This window comes from Pantherophis guttatus, chromosome 1, assembly GCF_059756535.1.
Source record: "Pantherophis guttatus breed Tessera chromosome 1, ASM5975653v1, whole genome shotgun sequence".
In the NCBI taxonomy this organism is placed as follows: Eukaryota; Metazoa; Chordata; class Lepidosauria; order Squamata; family Colubridae; genus Pantherophis; species Pantherophis guttatus.
In genome coordinates, this window is record NC_142063.1 from 261589919 (window position 1) to 261608673 (window position 18755).

At 35.8% G+C, this 18755-nt stretch overlaps 1 protein-coding gene across 6 annotated transcripts in view; it reads left to right on the forward strand.

Annotated features, from left to right (window-relative positions):
* ADGRG6 (adhesion G protein-coupled receptor G6) overlaps nt 1-16804 on the forward strand; it is a 100888-nt gene extending 84084 nt beyond the window's left edge. For 5 of the 6 annotated variants that reach the window (XM_034418928.3, XM_034418926.3, XM_034418927.3 and 2 more), the window contains 5 exons: nt 1114-1228; nt 1827-2110; nt 4973-5074; nt 7201-7353; nt 14054-16804. In XM_034418928.3, the coding sequence (XP_034274819.1) occupies nt 1114-1228; nt 1827-2110; nt 4973-5074; nt 7201-7353; nt 14054-14232 (833 nt within the window). In that variant the 3' untranslated portion in view covers nt 14233-16804. The remainder of the gene's footprint in view (nt 1-1113; nt 1229-1826; nt 2111-4972; nt 5075-7200; nt 7354-14053) is intronic. The other variant, XM_087882834.1, reaches the window with a different exon arrangement.
* The last annotated feature ends 1951 nt before the right edge of the window (nt 16805-18755 follow it).

Genomic DNA, 18755 nt, shown 5'->3' on the forward strand with positions numbered 1-18755 from the left:
CTTATTCCTGGTATGTACTCTTATCCACTGCAACTACTTAGACCAAAATACTGAAACTGAAAAAAGAGAGATTTTTCACCACCAGAAGTGTTATGATGTCTCCACAGAATCTGTTCTGGAAAGTTGGAGAGGATTAGAAACACTAGAAAAAGACAGTTTGTCCTATGTAAGATATATCCTTACCAGTTCAGGATTATATGCAAAGCCCTTTATTATTATTTTGTTCAGCTATTCCTCTTTTGAGGTATTTGAAATGAGACATAAACACAAGACAAGTTGAGCTGGCAGATTTGTTGTTATCTGTAGTGTATACACTGCAGTTTACAATTACAGTGAGTATTTGAAAATGGATGAAAGTAGGGAAAAGATGAAGCTAAACACTTTCGATCACATCAAAAAGTTGAAATGCACACAGGCATAATAATATACATTTATATATGCATATACATTATGTATATACAGTATTTAAGAAATATTGATAATTGATTTTAAATCCACTGTTGCATTAATTTGCTCTATTAGATGGTGTGGCAGATGGCTGAGATTCACAAGGTGGAAGGCCAGAGGTCCTACCTCTTTTTTTCAGACGCCTCATGTTGTCATACCCTTGTGAAGCTTTGCTGTGAGGTAGCATCTTGGTACTTCCTGCCACTACCATCTTATGAGGGTACCTCACCTGGCATATATACCTCATTTTAGAGAGATAGGACTCTTACACTCTTACACTCTACACTCTATCCTTTCTTTCTGATTAAATAGGCAAAATGCAGACTCTTCTGGTACTTCATGTAGCATATAAGTACAGTGATTAGAGAGTTCAGCCTTTCCACCCCTATGGAAAATAAATCCAATACCATAGGACAGGCTGGTAAAACTGGCGGCCCATGGGCTGGATGCGTCACACACAGGCCACGCCCACGCCAGCTCCGCAAAGGCAAAAAACATAGTGATATGTCATGTGACACGGTCAAGTTTGACACCTGTGCCATAGGAGATAAACAAAATCTATATGATGAAGATCCATGTATATATGAATCTGCAGTCTACATTCACAACAAGTGGATTATTATATGTTAATAAAACTTCTTTTTGCTGTATTTTATTTTATTGCAGGTTTACCAGCATTGGTGGTAATTATTATTCTAGCAAGCACTCATGCAAATACAAATAATATTTACAACAATGTTTTGAATGACAAAAATAATAAGGAACAAAGTGGAGATGATTTGTAAGTATTTGGTTAAAATGTAATGATGCAGACAACCTGATAAATGCTTTTAAATTATTTTTAAAATGATGCGAATCCAATAATGTATCTGAATATATGTATCTGAAATGATGGTATTCATTGTTCACAGGATGTTTTCTAAATTCCATGTCAATAAATATTGAGGTTGCAGTTTCAGGGTTTTTTTAATGTAATCAGAGATTATTATAAAATTAGGAATATTTACATTTGGGACAGTACCTGGCTAGATATTGAACTTCTTCAAATAGATTTCAGGAAACCAGAGTTTGTTTGCATATTAATCTAATGGATCAAAAGAAGCAACAGATTTTAAGTGTTCTCATGTGTGTTCAGAGAAACACTTAATCTTCACTGAGGAAATTGTGATGATATTTGAAGTATCTAGAAGTACAGAATAAATGATTCTGAATTTGTCTGATCATTTACTAATCCAGCATTACCCTGATATACAATTTTAAGGAAGTAATAGTTAAAGCTTTTTACTTTTGTTTAAGTAGCCCAAAGCAACCTGAATCAATAAACCAATTTTGTAACATGGGAATAACGTAGAATTAATCCTTTTTTTTTTTTTTTACAGCTGCTGGATTAAAAGCACCATTGTATTTTACGTGACTTGCGTTGGCTACTTTGGAATCATGTTCCTCATGAACATTGCCATGTTTGTTGTGGTGATGATGCAAATATGTGGACGAAATGGGAAACGGACCAATAGGACTATGCGGGAAGAGATCCTGAGGAACCTTCGTAGTGTTATTAGCCTGACTTTCCTTCTAGGCATGACGTGGGGTTTTGCTTTTTTTGCCTGGGGGCCATTATATCTCCCTTTTGTGTATCTCTTCTCTATTTCCAACTCATTGCAAGGTGAGTAGAGGAACGTTTTGGAAAAACAATATAAATAATAACCTAACTTCTAGCAACTTACAGATTCACAGGTATATTATATGCATTACGTAGCACTCTTAAGTACATTGTACTTAAGATTTGTAGATTTAAGCCCATACAAACCCACACACAAATGGTATCAATTTTAACAATTGTACAGCATAAATAGTAATGAGTCACATGACAGTAATTGATGATAATAGAATTCAGAAATATCATATCATGGTGAGTAGAATTTTTTGGAACTGGAAATGTTCTCTAACTTACCCTGTTCTGATTGTTTTAGGAAAGTTTAATTCATCCAAGTCTTTCAAGTAAGAAACTTGAAACTTATTCAAAATGTCTAATTTAGAATTAACAATGCATTCCAAAATTAAGCCTAAAATGTTCCTTATTATTGAAATAGGAAGGAGACGGGTGTTTAGAATGAACTAGTGGTTCTTGTTCTAAGCCATGACCCATAGGGTTGATTGAGGAAATTGTTTCTGATTTTTCTCTCATTTATTTGATTTATTTATTTATTTATTTATTGCCATCAACTCTTGCCATATCAAAATCTGACCCAATTCTATTCAGCTTTCAGAATGTTATCTTGCTGGTAAATAGAGTCCTAAACCACAGTTTCTTTCTACTATTCCACTAGTTTGGAAAGAATAATATTATATTATAAGAAGTTCATTATTTTTGTTCATTTATTTATTATATAGGAGCAGGTGAAAGATGCAAATACTAAATTAATTATCTAAAAAAAAATCCAGATTTTGAAATATTTATCATGTAGACAACGTGTGGCTTTGTTTTAATAACATTTAAATTTAGTTATGGTTTAGGTTCAGGTTATCAAGCCTATATCACTTCCCCTTCAGCAGAGTTGGACTAAAATTTTGTAGCAGACTTGAAGTTAATTTTGTACCAAATTAAAAGAGGATCTCTTTTTCACGCCATCAGCTCTCTATTTGTTTTTTCAGTCATTTCCCTTTTTATTTATTTATTTTATTTATTTATTGGTTTGATTTATATTGCGCCCTTTTCTGGAGACTCAGGGCGGCTTACAATGCGTTAAGCAATAGCCTTCATACTTTTGTATATACCTGCTTAGTAGGGCTTTTTGGCCCCCCTAAGCGGTGTTCTTTTTTATACAAAGTCAGCTTATTGCCACCACAAACTGGGTCCTCATTTTACCTACCTCGAAAGATGGAAGGCTGAGTCAACCTTGAGCCTGGTGAGATTTGAACTTGCAGTAATTATCTACTGTGCCACCAAGGCTCTTATCCAAGATACTTCCAATTTTATTCATGCCATCGGTTTTCCAAGGGTGTTGTCAGAAAACACCTATCATATGTGATAGAAAGCTTGAATTGATGCAATTTAATAAAGACTGCAAAGGTTTCATTTTAAAAAAAACAGTGAACTAAAAGCTATTTGTAAGGACTATCACCATACTTGATTTTATTGGAATTGCTTGAGCACTCTTACCAGTAAGGTCATGGAATCTGGGTTCTTATTCAAAACCCAGATGAATTATTAAAATTTATTCTTGGAAATCCAAGAATTTGTTCCAAAACAAATTCACATTTACGCATTTTTCAAAGAATCCCACTGTTTTTAGGAAGAAGACAGTTTCCAGTTTAGCAAAAGCCCTAATAGCAGCCTGTGTTAATTAGTTCAAGGAATTAAAGGGGGGGGACTTGATTTACAAGTTGAACAGGTTTTTTTTTTCATATTAAGCAATTTTTGCTCTACAATTAAAAAATACAGTAGAATAGAATAGAACGGAACAGAACTGAATTGAATTGAATTGAATTGAATTCTTTATTGGCCAAGTGTGATTGGACACACAAGGAATTTGTCTTTGGTGCATATACTCTCAGTCTACATAAAAAGACAAGATACACTCATCAAGAATCACAAGGCACAACACCAAGTGACAGTCATACGGTGCATTAAGCAATCAAATAATACTAGAAAATAATATCAATATAAATCACAAGGATATAAGCAACAAAGTTACACTCATGCAGTCACAAGTGGGAGGAGTGGGAGAAGGGGGGAAATCATTCAATAAATCTTTTATTGGATGTGTATAACTTGTGCATACATCAGTAATTTGAATACTATATAAACTGTATTCAGAATGTCATGGTTAGAATCAATGGTGGGATGCAACTGGTTTAACAACCAGTTTGGTGAGCGTGCGCTATAAGAGGAGAAATGGATGGAATCTGGAGTGTACCAGTATTAGGACTAAGTATAAAGGCATCAGGGAAATAACAGTAATGTTCAATAAAGCTTTGCTTTCTCCTGTTTAATGTCACCATTAAGGATACAGCATCAGCATGAGTAGGGGAGTAATGGGTGGACAATTTTGGAAACCATTCGAGAAAGGACACATGCCCAGGAGTTTCTTAATTGGAGGTCATTCATATATTAACCAGTTTGGCTTAAAAATGAGGTGGTCTCTCTAACTGTGGTCAATATTGATTCCCAAATGCCGATACGACTTTTGGTTACTATACATAGAATAATTAGTTAAAGTAATACTTAATAAATTATTTTCATATAATAAAAGTTTGGAGAGTGATGAACAAGCTAAACTTCATGAAGGGATTGATGAGCTGACCAGTTTGGGGACCCCTGATCTAATTTATTAGAACTTCTACCTTACTCTGAATCAGTTGAATTCATATCTAGTTAGCTTTGCACATGTGTAACAATTAGTTAAGGAGTATATCTAAATATCATATACACTATTTCATGAACCAAAGGTATTTGTGTCTTTATGTGTGTTTCTTAATCTTTTTTTACTAAACCCCTAGATTTTATTATTATTTGCCTTTTCAGGTTTATTTATATTTATATTCCACTGTGCAATGAAAGAAAATGTACAAAAGCAATGGAGAAGGCATCTTTGTTGTGGACGATTCAGACTGGCAGATAACTCAGGTACTATGAACTACCCTTTGTAATACTTCTGTCTTAATTGAGCCCATAAAGCTAAAATGTATATTATAAGGTAATCTTTCATCCATGTGCTGACCTGCAAAGACCTGCTAAGTGCAACTTTCTGAGACATTTAATAGAAACTATCTACTAGAAAATTGAGAATGTGCCATTTCTGCAAATGATGTTATTTCAAAGAATAAGAGTTTCCTTGCAATGTTTATGTAAATGTTTGAGGAGATATTAGAAAATAAAGCCTGAAACAGAGCAATTGCTTTGATCCTTTTATTTTAGCTTTCATTGAATTAAATATATGTATTCATAAGCCTGGCAGACTTCCCATTTAGTAGATAAATGGACAAGATCCATATACTGTATAATTGTCATGCTATAATTTCTTACTTTAATTTAAAGTCAGTTCTATTCATTATTAAAGCAAAATCGGCTTCATTTTGAATGGGTTACTTACCGAAATGTCCTTGTAATTTTCTTAGCAGTTATATGGAAGTTATTTGTCCTTGCCAAGTTTCCAGATTTCTTATTTAACTTCCTAGTTATTGTATGTATATAATTCCAGGAATGAATGGATTTTTAGTTGTAAGCTGAATTTAAAAGGATCTTCTGTAGTAGTATTGCTAGGAGGTTTTGCATAATTATATACTTCGATAGCTTCCTGCTGCTGGAAGCAAGTTGAGTACCGTTACTCACCCCAGCTCCTGCCAACCTAGCAGTTCAAAAGCATGAAAATGCAAGTAGATAAGTAGGTACCACTTCAGTGGGAAAGGTTACTACGTTCTGTATTTTCATGCTGGCCACATGATGATAAAAACATCTCTCAGACAATACATGCTTCCTAGGCTGAGAATCGGAGATGAGCACCATCTGCTTGAATCAGTCTTGACTGGACAAAGGAAATCTTTAATTGCTCCTAACCTTTTTGTAGCTTAATAAATATTGTTTATAGCCTCATCCAGTTCAAGGAGGCTAATTGCCATTTGAAAACCCTGAGTCTACTAAATAAGAAACATTCATGTTTAAGGTAAAGGTTCCCCTCACACATATGTGCTAGTTGTTCCCGACTCTAAGGGGCGGTGCTCATCTCCATTTCAAAGCCGAAGACCCAGCACTGTCCGAAGATGTCACTATGGTCATGTGGCCGACATGACTAAACACCAAAGGCGCACGGAAAGCTGTTACCTTCCCACCAAAGGTGGTCCCTATTTTTCTACTTGCATTTTTTACGTGCATTTGAACTGCTAGGTTGGCAGAAGCTGCAACAAGTAATGGGAGCTCACCCCGTTATGCAGCACTAGGGATTCGAACTGCTGAACTGCCAACCTTTCGATCGACAAGCTCAGCATCTTAGCCACTGTTCATTCAGGAACTGTTCAAAGTTATGATGGTGCTGAAAGAATAGTGGTTACAATTGATCCTTAGGGTTCCGGCCATCCCAGGATTCCCATGATCATGTGATGATGATCTGGACACTTGGCAACCACTTGCATTTATGACCAGTTGTCCCTGCAGTCATCTGATCGCCATTTATGGTCTCCCCTGATGGCTTCCCCAATAAGTCAGTGGGGAAACTGGCAGGGAAGGTTACAAGTTACTGGAGTAAGTCTCCCCCACCTACACATCTTCCCCAGCCCTTCTGCACAACCACTGCACAACTTCTGCCTTCTTGCTGCATCTGCCTTGCACACCTCCCTGAGCCTTGTGGCATCACCCTCACACACCCCTAGTACCTCCCTTAGCCTCACCATGCATCTCTCACCAGTTACACATCCCCTCACTCACTCCCCGATGCAGTAGCAAGCACCCCAAGCCTTGCTAAACAAGAACTACTTGTATCTTATATAAGTGACAGGGTGGGAATAATTTCAGATGTTTAAACATGAATGATAACATTAACATGGCAGTGTCACTGCATATATGAATTTCCCATATTGTCAGCACAGAGGAAATGCATGATTGCCTGATTTGCATAATAAAGGGTAATAAGCACACTAGGGAAAAATGAAAACGATTTGTGCTTTCTTTAATTCCATTCCTTTACTTCTTTTAAGGTCTGACTAATTATTTCAACCTGGTATGCTATCACAGCCAGTTTTGCTTTCATTTATTTTCAGACTGGAGTAAAACAGCAACTAATATAATAAAGAAGAGTTCAGACAATCTGGGGAAATCCTTATCTTCCAGTTCTATTGGTTCTAATTCAACATACCTGACTTCAAAATCCAAATCCACATCCAACACCTACCATAAAAGGAACAGCCATTCTGGTCAGTAGTTTTCAATATGAAAAATCTAATTTTAAACTATCTACCTGGGATATCTTGTTTTACATTGATGTGGAGCCTTAGATAAGTTATGCACTAGAAATGCATCCATGGGAATTAACCAGAATTTGGCTGGGATTCATCTGCTTCAATGCTATTTTTTTCCAACAGCCCATTTAAGTGTCATATATTAGCAGAAGGCTCCCAAGCCCCACATGCTATTGAGTTATTTTTAAGATTACCAAAAGCTAAAACTTGCCTAAATCTAAAGCAGAATAAGATTGTTGGCACTTTTCAACAAAACACTGCTAACACTCCTTTTTCGTATAAATAAAATTTCTTTTAATTTTTATTTATTTTACTCATCAAATGTCTACATCTCAAGTGATTTTGGTGGGTTACAGTTTTAAAAAACCCATTGTATTGAGTGCAAAAAAAATTCTCTGAAAGTGTTTAAAAGTGTTTATAAATATTGGCATATAACACCCCACTGTGTTAATTACAAGTAGTCTTTTTAGTGATTCATTAAATATGAATCGCCATAAGTAACTAATTTGATACGTTGTTGTGAATTAAAGCTTTATTCACAGAAGTTCTACATTAGACAATAGATTTTCTTTATGTATCTGGAGGTGATTATTTGTCCTTAGTCATGATACAGTTTATTAATCTCTTTTTAATATAAATGACAAAAATAATATGTTTGTGTTATGTGCAAATTGTAAAGTACAGTTTATGTTAATCTTTCATTCTGTATTAACTGTTAACTGCTTGAATACGGCTGCGTAAAATACAGTTATTCAAATTGGTATGTTATGCTCATGTTTAAATGTAATTTAGTAATTTACATGGTGGTGGATATCTCCAAGTAATTGTTGAAATATTTCCCTGTTCTCCAAAATTGATTCAGCTGCTCATATGTTTATGGTATAGATAATGTCTTCTAAGAACATATCCTCACCAGTGGTCGAACATTCAAGGTAAAGTGTACATCACCTTTGCTGAATGCATGATTTCCAAGCGCTTGCATAAGAACACTTGCATGAAGTTTGAATCAGCAGAAAAGATTAACTAATCATACATATTGCTTCATTCTATTCTGTGCATCTTTCTCTGTGATTAATTCTGGCTGACTATAATTGGGTACACAAGAGTGCTTTTGATTATGGTTAGCATGAAAATGAAACATTCGGGATTGTTTGAGGTAAACATCCAAGGGAAACAGCTTCATAAAATGCATATTGTTAGGTATATATTTTTGTCTAGTAGCTGACAAGAAGAAAATGAAAAAGACACCATTAAAGTGATTCACCTAATTTGTAATAATGCCTGCAAGAAATTACTGTATTCTCTGATGCGTAACGTTTTTCAAAACATTAGAAAAAGCTTTCAGTTACCAACCTACTTAGATTTTTAAAACATACAGTGGACATAGACGGTATATTGGTTCAGCATTTATTTTTAATATTTAGCCAATCTAATGAAAGTAGAATGAATTATTCTGGATTCTGCTATCAGACAGTGATCAACAGACACATCCCAAAAAGCTTATAAGTAAGAAATGAAAATGTTTTCTTCAAATATTAGTCCCTGACAGTTGATTTAAGCCATGCTGCCTTTGAGCCTCAGCATAATATATAACTATTAAGCCATTGATCCTATTCTCCATGAATATGCCTAGCTCAGAGGACGTAGACTTGCTACCAGCCAAGTCACTGTCTGTGGCCCATGGACTCCCAATCCCATATACAGCATGTACATGTTCATACTCCAGTCATTCAATTTTAGCCTCCAAGAAAGGGAGCAAGCATTATGAACATGAAAGCAGGCAGCTGCCATCCCCCTTCCTGTAGGAGCCACCTTCCTCAATCTGGGTAGGAGAAGTGGTCATGAGGATGGCATCTGGGAATAGGTCAAGCTATTTTGCGTCAGATACCGAAGCAGTCTCCCAGCTACCAGGATGGAGAAGATCTCACCAGTTGAGGGAGGAGAGAGAAAGAAGGAAGCAGCTGGGAAAGCCTGAAACAATGGTGGAAACTTCTCCGCTTACCATGGTGGGGGTTAGGTGAGCCTATGAAAGACCCAAGGACTGGAATATCACCACATCACTGAGTTGCTGCAATACATTCCTTTCTGTTGCGGATATGAATGAGCAAGTCTGAGTGACTCCCTTTGGTTCCTCCTTCACCACCTGCTTGAGGAAGAACAACTGGAAGGAAGAGTAAAGACTGCAGTTCTCAATTCCCTCCCCTTGCCCCCCATTTCACACATGGATTTGGAGGAATAAAGCTATTCCCCCTCTAAAGGAAGAGGGGAGGAAGAAATATATTACATCATCCCAAATAACCTGGGGCCATGATAAGTAGAACATGAACTAACAGACCAGGAATGAAATTCAGCAGGTTCTGACAGGTTCTGGAGAACCAGTAGCGGAAATTTTGAGTAGTTCGGAGAACCAGCAAACACCACCTCTGGCTGGCCCCAGAGTGGGTGGGAATGGAGATTTTGGAGTATCCTTCCCCTGCCACGCCCACCAAGCCACGCCCACAGAACCAGTAGTAAAAAAAATTGAATTCCACTACTGTAGCAGACCTATCTAAGTGAATAGGACCACAGTGTAGCATGGAAGGCTAGACAGGTGGCTTGGAAGTTCCCATAAGATGAGAGCTGGAAAGAGCCCATTTGAGGCCATTATTAGGGCTAAAAGATCAGAAGGAAGGATGTGCACTAAACCTGGCTGAGGTACCTTTTAAAGCAGTGGCCCCCAACCTTTTGGGCACCAGGGACTGGTTCCATGGAGAGAGTTTTTTCCACAGACCGAAGAGGGCATGGTTTTGCATGCTGCCTGCATCCCGCAGATGGGGCTTTGCTTGTTTGTGCGGATCAGTTTCTGGCATGTCGTGGACCATGGACCGAGGGTTGGGGACCCTTGTTTTAAAGGACTGAGGAGGGAATAGATCCTCTATTCTTGTTCATCTTTTGCCTTCAACAGGCTTTTGTTGGCAACTTGAAAGTATATCCCAATGGTGGGATGGGAAGGAATTAATGGGTCTTCCTTAGATAAAGTGAAGCATTCTTTGGAAAGATGGTCTGCTAATGGTGCTGGGGCTGCTGGGAATTTCAATTCATCAACATCTGTAGAGCTACATGGATTATGGATTAAAGTGTGTTTATTTAAATAAGTAACTTGTATTTATGAATACAAATATTTTATAATCCACCCCTCAGGTTAATGAGCTGTTAATGCATTTCTAAATTTGCTTTTGCACATTTCGGCAACAGATGCTGTTTTGCTGTCTTGTTCACCATGTTTCACTTCCATGGCTGACTCCAAGTTCCAATAGAGCGAAGGGGAAAACTTTTCTATATTTTTCATGCTCTGGCTTATTTCATATACCTCTGTTGTATCTCTTCTTATTGATCTTCCCCCTAAACACTGTAGGAATATGTGCTTTAGCGCTTAAATCACAGATTTATATTGAATAAATACATATAACATAACATGCAAGAAATCATAACTACACCTTTTCAAAAATACCCCGTTTCCCCGAAAATAAGACATCCCCCTGATAAAAAGCCCAATCGGGCTTTTGAACACCTGCGCTAAAATAAGGCGCCCCTCCCCAAAAATAAGCCCTCCCCAAAAATAAGCCCTGCCTGAAAATATTTAAACGCATGCGCAGCCAATCCCCACCATTTCCTCTGGTTAGGGTTAGGTAGACATTGCTGGAAATCAGGTAAGATGGCAAGAGGAGCCCCGTCTTCCTCCACAGGCCCCAAAATAATAAGACCTCCCCGAAAATAAGGCCAAGCGCTTATTTCGGGGTTCAAAAAATATAAGACAGGGTCTTATTTTCAGGGAAACACAGTAATACAAAAAAACCGAAGTAAACCATATAAAAATGTTTGTCCCAAAAAATCATTCTGGCTATATTTTTTTCCATGTAAAAAAATCCTGTGCAATTTGCATTTTCTTCATTTGCATTTCATAAGTAATTCTAATTTTAAATCTACTTAATTTTAGCTATACATTATTGTAAAAACAAAGATTGAGGAATCCTTTCCCTCTTGTTTATATTTGTGACCAATTTAAATTTTATATAGTTGCTTGTTTGGATAATTGAATGCTAAATATTTTACGTAGTATTAGTCTTTTGCATAAATATTGATGTGTTACGATTGAATTCAATATTCAATCATAACACATACCAATTGTAGTAAGAATTCAGCAAGTAAAATCTTATTCATTAGATACCTATAAAAATAATGTGTTTAGTTGTATATTAAGAGGAACATTATATGAGCACCATCTAATGGTCACATTTAGATCAGCAAAGCTGCTCACTGTCTTGAACTCTCCAACCTTTATTCAAAAGTTTGTTCTAGGTATGCTTGAGGCTGAAGTTACCAGTATGATCACAGCTGACTGAGTCAGCTGTTATTTGAGTCAGTACCGATTATGTCATAGTATAACTCTGCCAAAGTCTGAAACAATATATTTTACCTACCAAGTATTATTGAAAGGGAATTCAGTAAAGTCTATCAGTGTTGTTATAGACATTAATTGCACCCAGGGAAAAATGACATATTTTAGTTTTATAGAAAAAATACTTTATCAAGTTCTTTCTCTTTTTAGATAATATATAATGCTATTTATTCTGTATAATAAAGACAGATGAGTCAATATTACTTTCACAGATATTTAATCACACATTCTACTTTCTGGGTTAATCTCTACATTGAAAACTATCCAGTTCACACAAAATGCATTTAAACATTATTCTTCTTTCTCAAAATGTATTAATTAAGTGAATTTTGGCACCTTTTATGTAAAAAGAATGCATGCTGGAAACTGTGCCTCTCCTAATTTTGATCAGAATTTGTAAATTTCAGTTCTGCCAAGAATCTTTAGTTACATGATAATGATGTGGAATATTTTTTTGTCAATAGCCATACCAGCTGATTTTGTACAGCATACGGGAAACAAACAATATGAGCAACGTAGTGGCCTAGAGATGGAGCTCTCAACTCACAATCAGGCTGTGAGTTCGATCCTAGCTAGCGGCAGATATTTTTGTGGGTTCAATGAGTTACTGTCTGCTGTGAACTCTGTGTAGGCATCAGGAAGGGCACCTGGCCAGTAAATACTTGCGCTCCTTTTAGGCATCCCAACTCCACCCTGATGCAAGGGATTACAGGGTTGTTAAAAGAAAAAAAATGGAAACACAAAATATAATCATAACATAATAGAGGGTGAGAGACAGTGCATGTTATAAAAAAAGAATATGAAGCTGTGACTTCCAGTGTCAATTCTGTACCTTTTTTACAGTTTGAAGAAATGTCACCTTTAGATGCAGCAGAATCACTCTGAAAGTGAGATGAGCAATACCTAAATTTGATAAATAAATAAAACCCTAAATCTATAGATTCTGCATCTCCAGGGGTGGTACATGGGTTTGACATTCATTTCAATGTACATAATACAGTCTATGTGCATAAATGAAATGGAATATGAATGTAAATTGGTAGTGAGAACGCAGTCAAAATCCTTTCTCAGCACATAGTAAGCTGAGTCTAAAAATGGTGAAACCTGTAGCCATTACTATTGATTTTAGTGCAACTTTCCTCATTTCAGCAATTCAGTAGTAAAAAAATGAATTTCTTTTCCCTTTCTGGCATGACTCTTATGAGATGTATTTTCTCTTGTCCTTATTCTGAATTGGTTCATACATTCAAAATTGATTGTTCATGTGAAATTATCCTGAATCCTGTTCAGAATGAAGCAGATAACATTCCCTGCTTTCTTTAGAGCACCATCATAATCACTTTCCCAATACAAAAACAGATTCCAAATGCTTATACCAAACAGCATTTAATTGTGAGTCAAATTACTGCAGTTTGATATCATGGCTTCAATAATGCTGATGCCATTATTTCAGTAACCATGTAGGTCAGCATGGAAATGTCATCCAATAACTGAAAACCAGAGCTAAGTATCAGATCATGCAAGCTGAAGGAGCAAAATTCGATTTGTACTTCTAGATAGATCAGGAGTACAAAGGTGTGGTGTTCATACAGTCTAACCCTACTAATTTACAGTTCCCAGAGGATCAGTGGGGCTGAATTTTTCAGGCACATGATACAGATGAAATGAGTACCTTAAGACTTCAAGATTGCACCTTTTTAGAATCTCTCTCTCTCCCTCTCTCTCTCTCTCCTCCTCTCTCTCTCTCTCTCACACACACACACATACGAACACATTACTCCTTAAAACCTCTCAAAATGGGAACAATTAATTGTTCCCATTTTGAGAGGTTTTAAGGAATAAAATTTGGGTGACTTAGTTCTTAGGAATGTTTAAATCACCATTTTGGTACTTCTATTTCCCTGAACCTCACCCAAATGGCTTGTTTATAATTGCTTCCCTAAAACACAAAAATGATGAAATTTTATAAGAAAATAATAAAGGAAAAGCTTTAATGTATGGTTCTTAAGGTGCAATGTAAAGCTTGTTGTAACTATCAGAGTGGCAGCTTACATACATGGTATGGATTGTAAAAAGAAAATCAGAATTCGGAGCAAAAAAAAAGGTATTATATACTTTACAGTATTTACTAAGGGGTTGTCTGAGGTCATCCTCTTGGCAGTAAATTTTGTTTTCAATATTACTGACTTGTTTTGTTTTGTCTTGTTTTTTAATCAGACAATGTTTTTCTTGACAAGCCTTCAACAAAATACATCCAAGTGGACATGGAACAGACGTCAATCAGCCCAGTTCACCAAGTCATTGACAAAGTGAAAGGTTACTACAATACTCAATCAGACAATTTCTATAGAAATATGATCATGTCAGACTCCCTGAGCCACAGTACAAAATTTTGAATAACTGTGTATCTGGAAGAAGACAAGTCAACAAGCGGAATAAACATTATTCAGTGTTGAACTTGTGACTGGCTGAAGATAGAAACTCTACCAAAGTGTTGTGCTTTATCCAATAAGCTGTTCAGCTACCTATACTTGGAGAAACAGAACATCTAATTAATTGTCTCCACTGATCCGGTATTGATGCTGGCACTCTCTTCTCAACAGTTCTCAAGCATCTACACAGTGACATGTTTATTAATCCCATCTATAATCTCGCAAAATTAAGAATCTTGAAAAACCCAAAACTAAAGCTTGTAGCTTCCAAAGACATTTTCAAAGCATGCTGTTAAGATGTTGCATCAACCCAAATTTTCTTCTGTGATATATCTATGTGTCTGTGTGCATGTAGCCTTACGCAGGGAGAGCTATACAATTGTGCATGTCCATAGTATAAATGGATCCCCTTGTTTCATATAATCAAATCTCTGAAAAGAGAGATGATAGCATATTCTGCCTGCGGCATAAGCAGAAGTCTGCTTGTGCAATGCTAGAGAGGTCATTTGAGATTTTACAGATTTTTTTTTCTCCACAGACAAAACTATTTTAGTGAATTTATACTTCTTTGTGCCTGATTACAGAAACCAAAAGTGTTTCAAAGATTATCTTAACTCTTAATCTTTACTCTTGCTTGCAAACTCTGGGCCATATTTATTATTTTATTATTTTTTTAATGGCAGAAGTATTGAAGTGTGCTTCTTTGATTTTGGAAGAGCTTAATGAAGTGTTTTATGTTAACTTGAAAGTTTGCCTAGTTATAGACCAAAAGAAACTGAGCAGTTGAATATGTCACGGTTGCTATGCATCTTCATCATGATCAAAGAATAGAAATTCAGAATCAGTCCAATATGATATATAAACTTCTATCAGTTTTTCCTAATTTGCTTTATTTTCACATCCTTAGATATATGGAATTCCAGGCTGGAACATGAAGGTTTTCCATTGATTTATGCCAAGAGCAATGTTTATTAACCTGTACAAATCAAACCTGTACTACCAATTCTTACACCTTTTCACCCAGATAGACCTTTTCCAAGATGTGTATTGACATACACCTAACAAGAAATCTTTATCATTTCAGATACACATCGCTGCTGAAACAATTGAGATTTTCACACATAAGCATAGCGGTCATACTATCTATTCTTCCCTTAATACAGTATTTTGAATTACAGATTATATTATTACATACTCTGTAGCACATATATTTAGATTTACTAAAGTCAGTATGCCTCATCTCTAAAAGAGATGTTATATTCATTGTTTACAAATATAACACAAATTCTCTTTGGATGAAATTAGTTAAACACTCCAAATATTTTTAAAAAATTATATGGTAAATATAAAATGATCTTTGTCACTTGCTCAATTCTTTCTGTGTGCTACTTTATTTAATCTCCCAGTAATATATAACATAATCTCCAGTATGTCTCCTTAGAAGTAATTCCAACTGAATACAAGGAGGCTTATTTTAAGAAAAATTTGTACAGAATTGCAAATTTGACCAGTGACTGACAGGTGGTCATAGGATTTCCCCCTTTTTCTATGGCAATAATCTCTGCATGCTTATTTTCAAAATATGTTTCAACTCCATCTGTTTTATAGCTGTTTAACAACTATAATGTATTAATTTGCACCATCAGAATTGTCAAATTAACTTGCCCCGTTACACCAGAGTTGTTTGACTTTAAACTATTTAATTCGTTTTATAATCCCCTAAAAGGCATTATTTATCATGGGTTAAGGATTTAATTTAATATGAGTGAATGATTCCTTATGACATCAAATTATACCAGAATCTGATGGGATCAAACAGCTTTACTAAAGAGAATGTTTTCTAAACATTCTGTGCCATCTAAAAAATTAGTTTATGTCTCTTAATAAATTTCAGAAAGTAGCTTATGTAACATTTTTTCTGGATAAAAATATTCAAAATAAGAAGGGAAAATGTATTTCTGTATATGGTAATTGGAAGTAAATAATATGAAAATGGTAAATAAAGCTTTACTTTCATTAGGAAAATTGTAATACTTTAGTTTCCCCTTAAAATGGTTTTATCTGACCAGATTAATGTGAAATGTGCCTATATTTTAGCCAAATCAGAATATTCTTTGCATTTACTACCATGTAGTAATTCTTTAAAAATTATATCAGATAAATAGTTTTTCTAGTACTCTTCTTTCATCATATCGTTTTTCTGTATAAATCTTTGGTTTTCTTATCAGCAAAGCTTAACTTTCCTTGTACATATTTATTTATTTCTGAGATTCAAAATATGTCAGCATATTTCAACTGCACACTAGCAGTCTTTGTAATTATATGCAAACTTTAAGTGATAGGGAGAAAAATAGGTTTGTGTGTGTGTGAACATGTCTGCATGTTGGATTTGCTATGTGTACAGTTTATTGGATAAGCTTTTGTTTATCACGGAAATACTGATATCATTTCAAACATTAGTTTTTAGGAACTAGTGATACAATTTATGGAAACATTGTAACATCAGTAGTCTACGTCATTAAATTTTTCAAAATTGTGAGTGGCTCTTGATTCTTCGCAACTGATTAACGAAATTCTTTGGTAGAATGCCGGAGAATAACCTATTTCTTCCAAGTAATCTTTCTTCACCAGAATTTGGAGATGGAAGAGTTAAACCAGACACTGAGAGGACAGGGAAGTCTAAACTCTGCCCAATGACCTAAGGGTCACAGTAGACTACCTGATTGAAAAGAGGATGACATAAGAGGGAAGGTATTTTTATGTATTCTCAGGGATTTCAAGATGAGAAGAAAAGCAAACAATCTGGTCATTATTCTCCAAAATAATGCAAAATTGCAATTTTAGGCAAATATTTCACCCTTTTCAGATAGTTTGGAACACTAAAATTGTAACATTAAAATCCCCAAAATGCACTCACTTTTATCTCCTTAGCCAATACTTGGCATCACCACATGCATTTCATGTTGTTGTTAGTTGCGAAGTCGTATCTGACCCATCGTGACCCCATGGACAATGTTCCTCCAGGCTTTCCAGTCCTCTACCATCCTCTGGAGTCCATTTAAGCTCACGCCTACTGCTTCAGTGACTCCATCCAGCCACCGCGTTCTCTGTCGTCCCCTTCTTCTTTTGCCCTCAATCGTTCCCAGCATTAGGCTTTTCTCCAGTGAGTCCTTCCTTCTCATTAGGTGGCCAAAGTATTTGAGTTTCATCTTCAGGAACTGCCCTTCTAAAGAGCAGTCAGGGTTGATCTCCTCTAGGACTGACCAGTTTGATCGCCTTGCAGTCCAAGGGTCTTGCAGGAGTCTTTTCCAGCACCATAGTTCATAGGCCTCATAATTCTTTGGCACTACGCCTTTCTTATGGTCCAACTTTCACAGCCATGCATTTCTTATACATCCATAAATATTAAAATGTACATTGCACATCTTTATTCCCTGCTCTCAGTTTTGAACCATTCTCGAAGCATGTCATTTATTCATGTGGAAGTTTTCATCATCTGTCACTGTTTTTGAATTTAGTAACCAACCTTCCCTTCAACTTCATACTTGCACAAAGTATTCCAAGATTCAAGTCTCTTCACTTTATTCAATAAACAAAAACCTTTCTCACAATCATATGACCTGGTGTACACACCAGCCCAGGTTAAAGTCATCGTATTTGCAACATTTTACTCATAACTGCTTGTACCTTTCCAGTCCAAATTCTGGAATTTTGCCAGTGCAAAGGGATAAATGAAGATTTTGCATCTGCTAAGGATTTAGGGATATAATCCTGGAATCAATTAAATTTTATTAAAAATTTGTTCTATTGGTGTTTATAGAAAACTGAGATATTGGAAATATGGTGGAACTTGAGTAATATTTAAAATATTTAAATATTGATGACTTAACAGGGCTCAACAAACAATAGCCATTCACACCCCTTTGTGTCAACCTGTGTGCATGTTATCAGGCCACAATCACCAGGGTATGTAAACCTTTGATCAAGGTCCTTTGGGTAGTTTCTGTTGTCATTATGATTAAAAAAGAGTTACAGTTGATTGATAATAAATGGCTTCAGCCAAACACTAACCATGAGTGAAAGAAAGGTTTTCGTGTTATCATTCATATTCTCTATACCATCTACCTCTGCAGCTTTACCATTATTCAAAAGCCACACTCTTGCAAATCTCTAAAATGTTCCTTCCGGCATACCATCATTTCAGTTTCATTCCAAATCATTTTATCTATTTTAATTCCATTTGCTTGCTGGAGGCTTCTTGTCATCCCTCCTCACACAACTATCTTTCCCACTATACATTATATATTTTAAGTCTCATACTTTTTAGCATCTTCTTGTATCAATTTATTTTTCAGTTCTTCATTTTACCAAGTAGCTTTGTATATTTCCCATTAGCACTTGTATGGCACTCCATAACTTCATTCTTTTCACTTTGTTCTAAGCTCTTCAACATCTTTCTTCACATTCAGTTTCCGTTTATTCTGTAA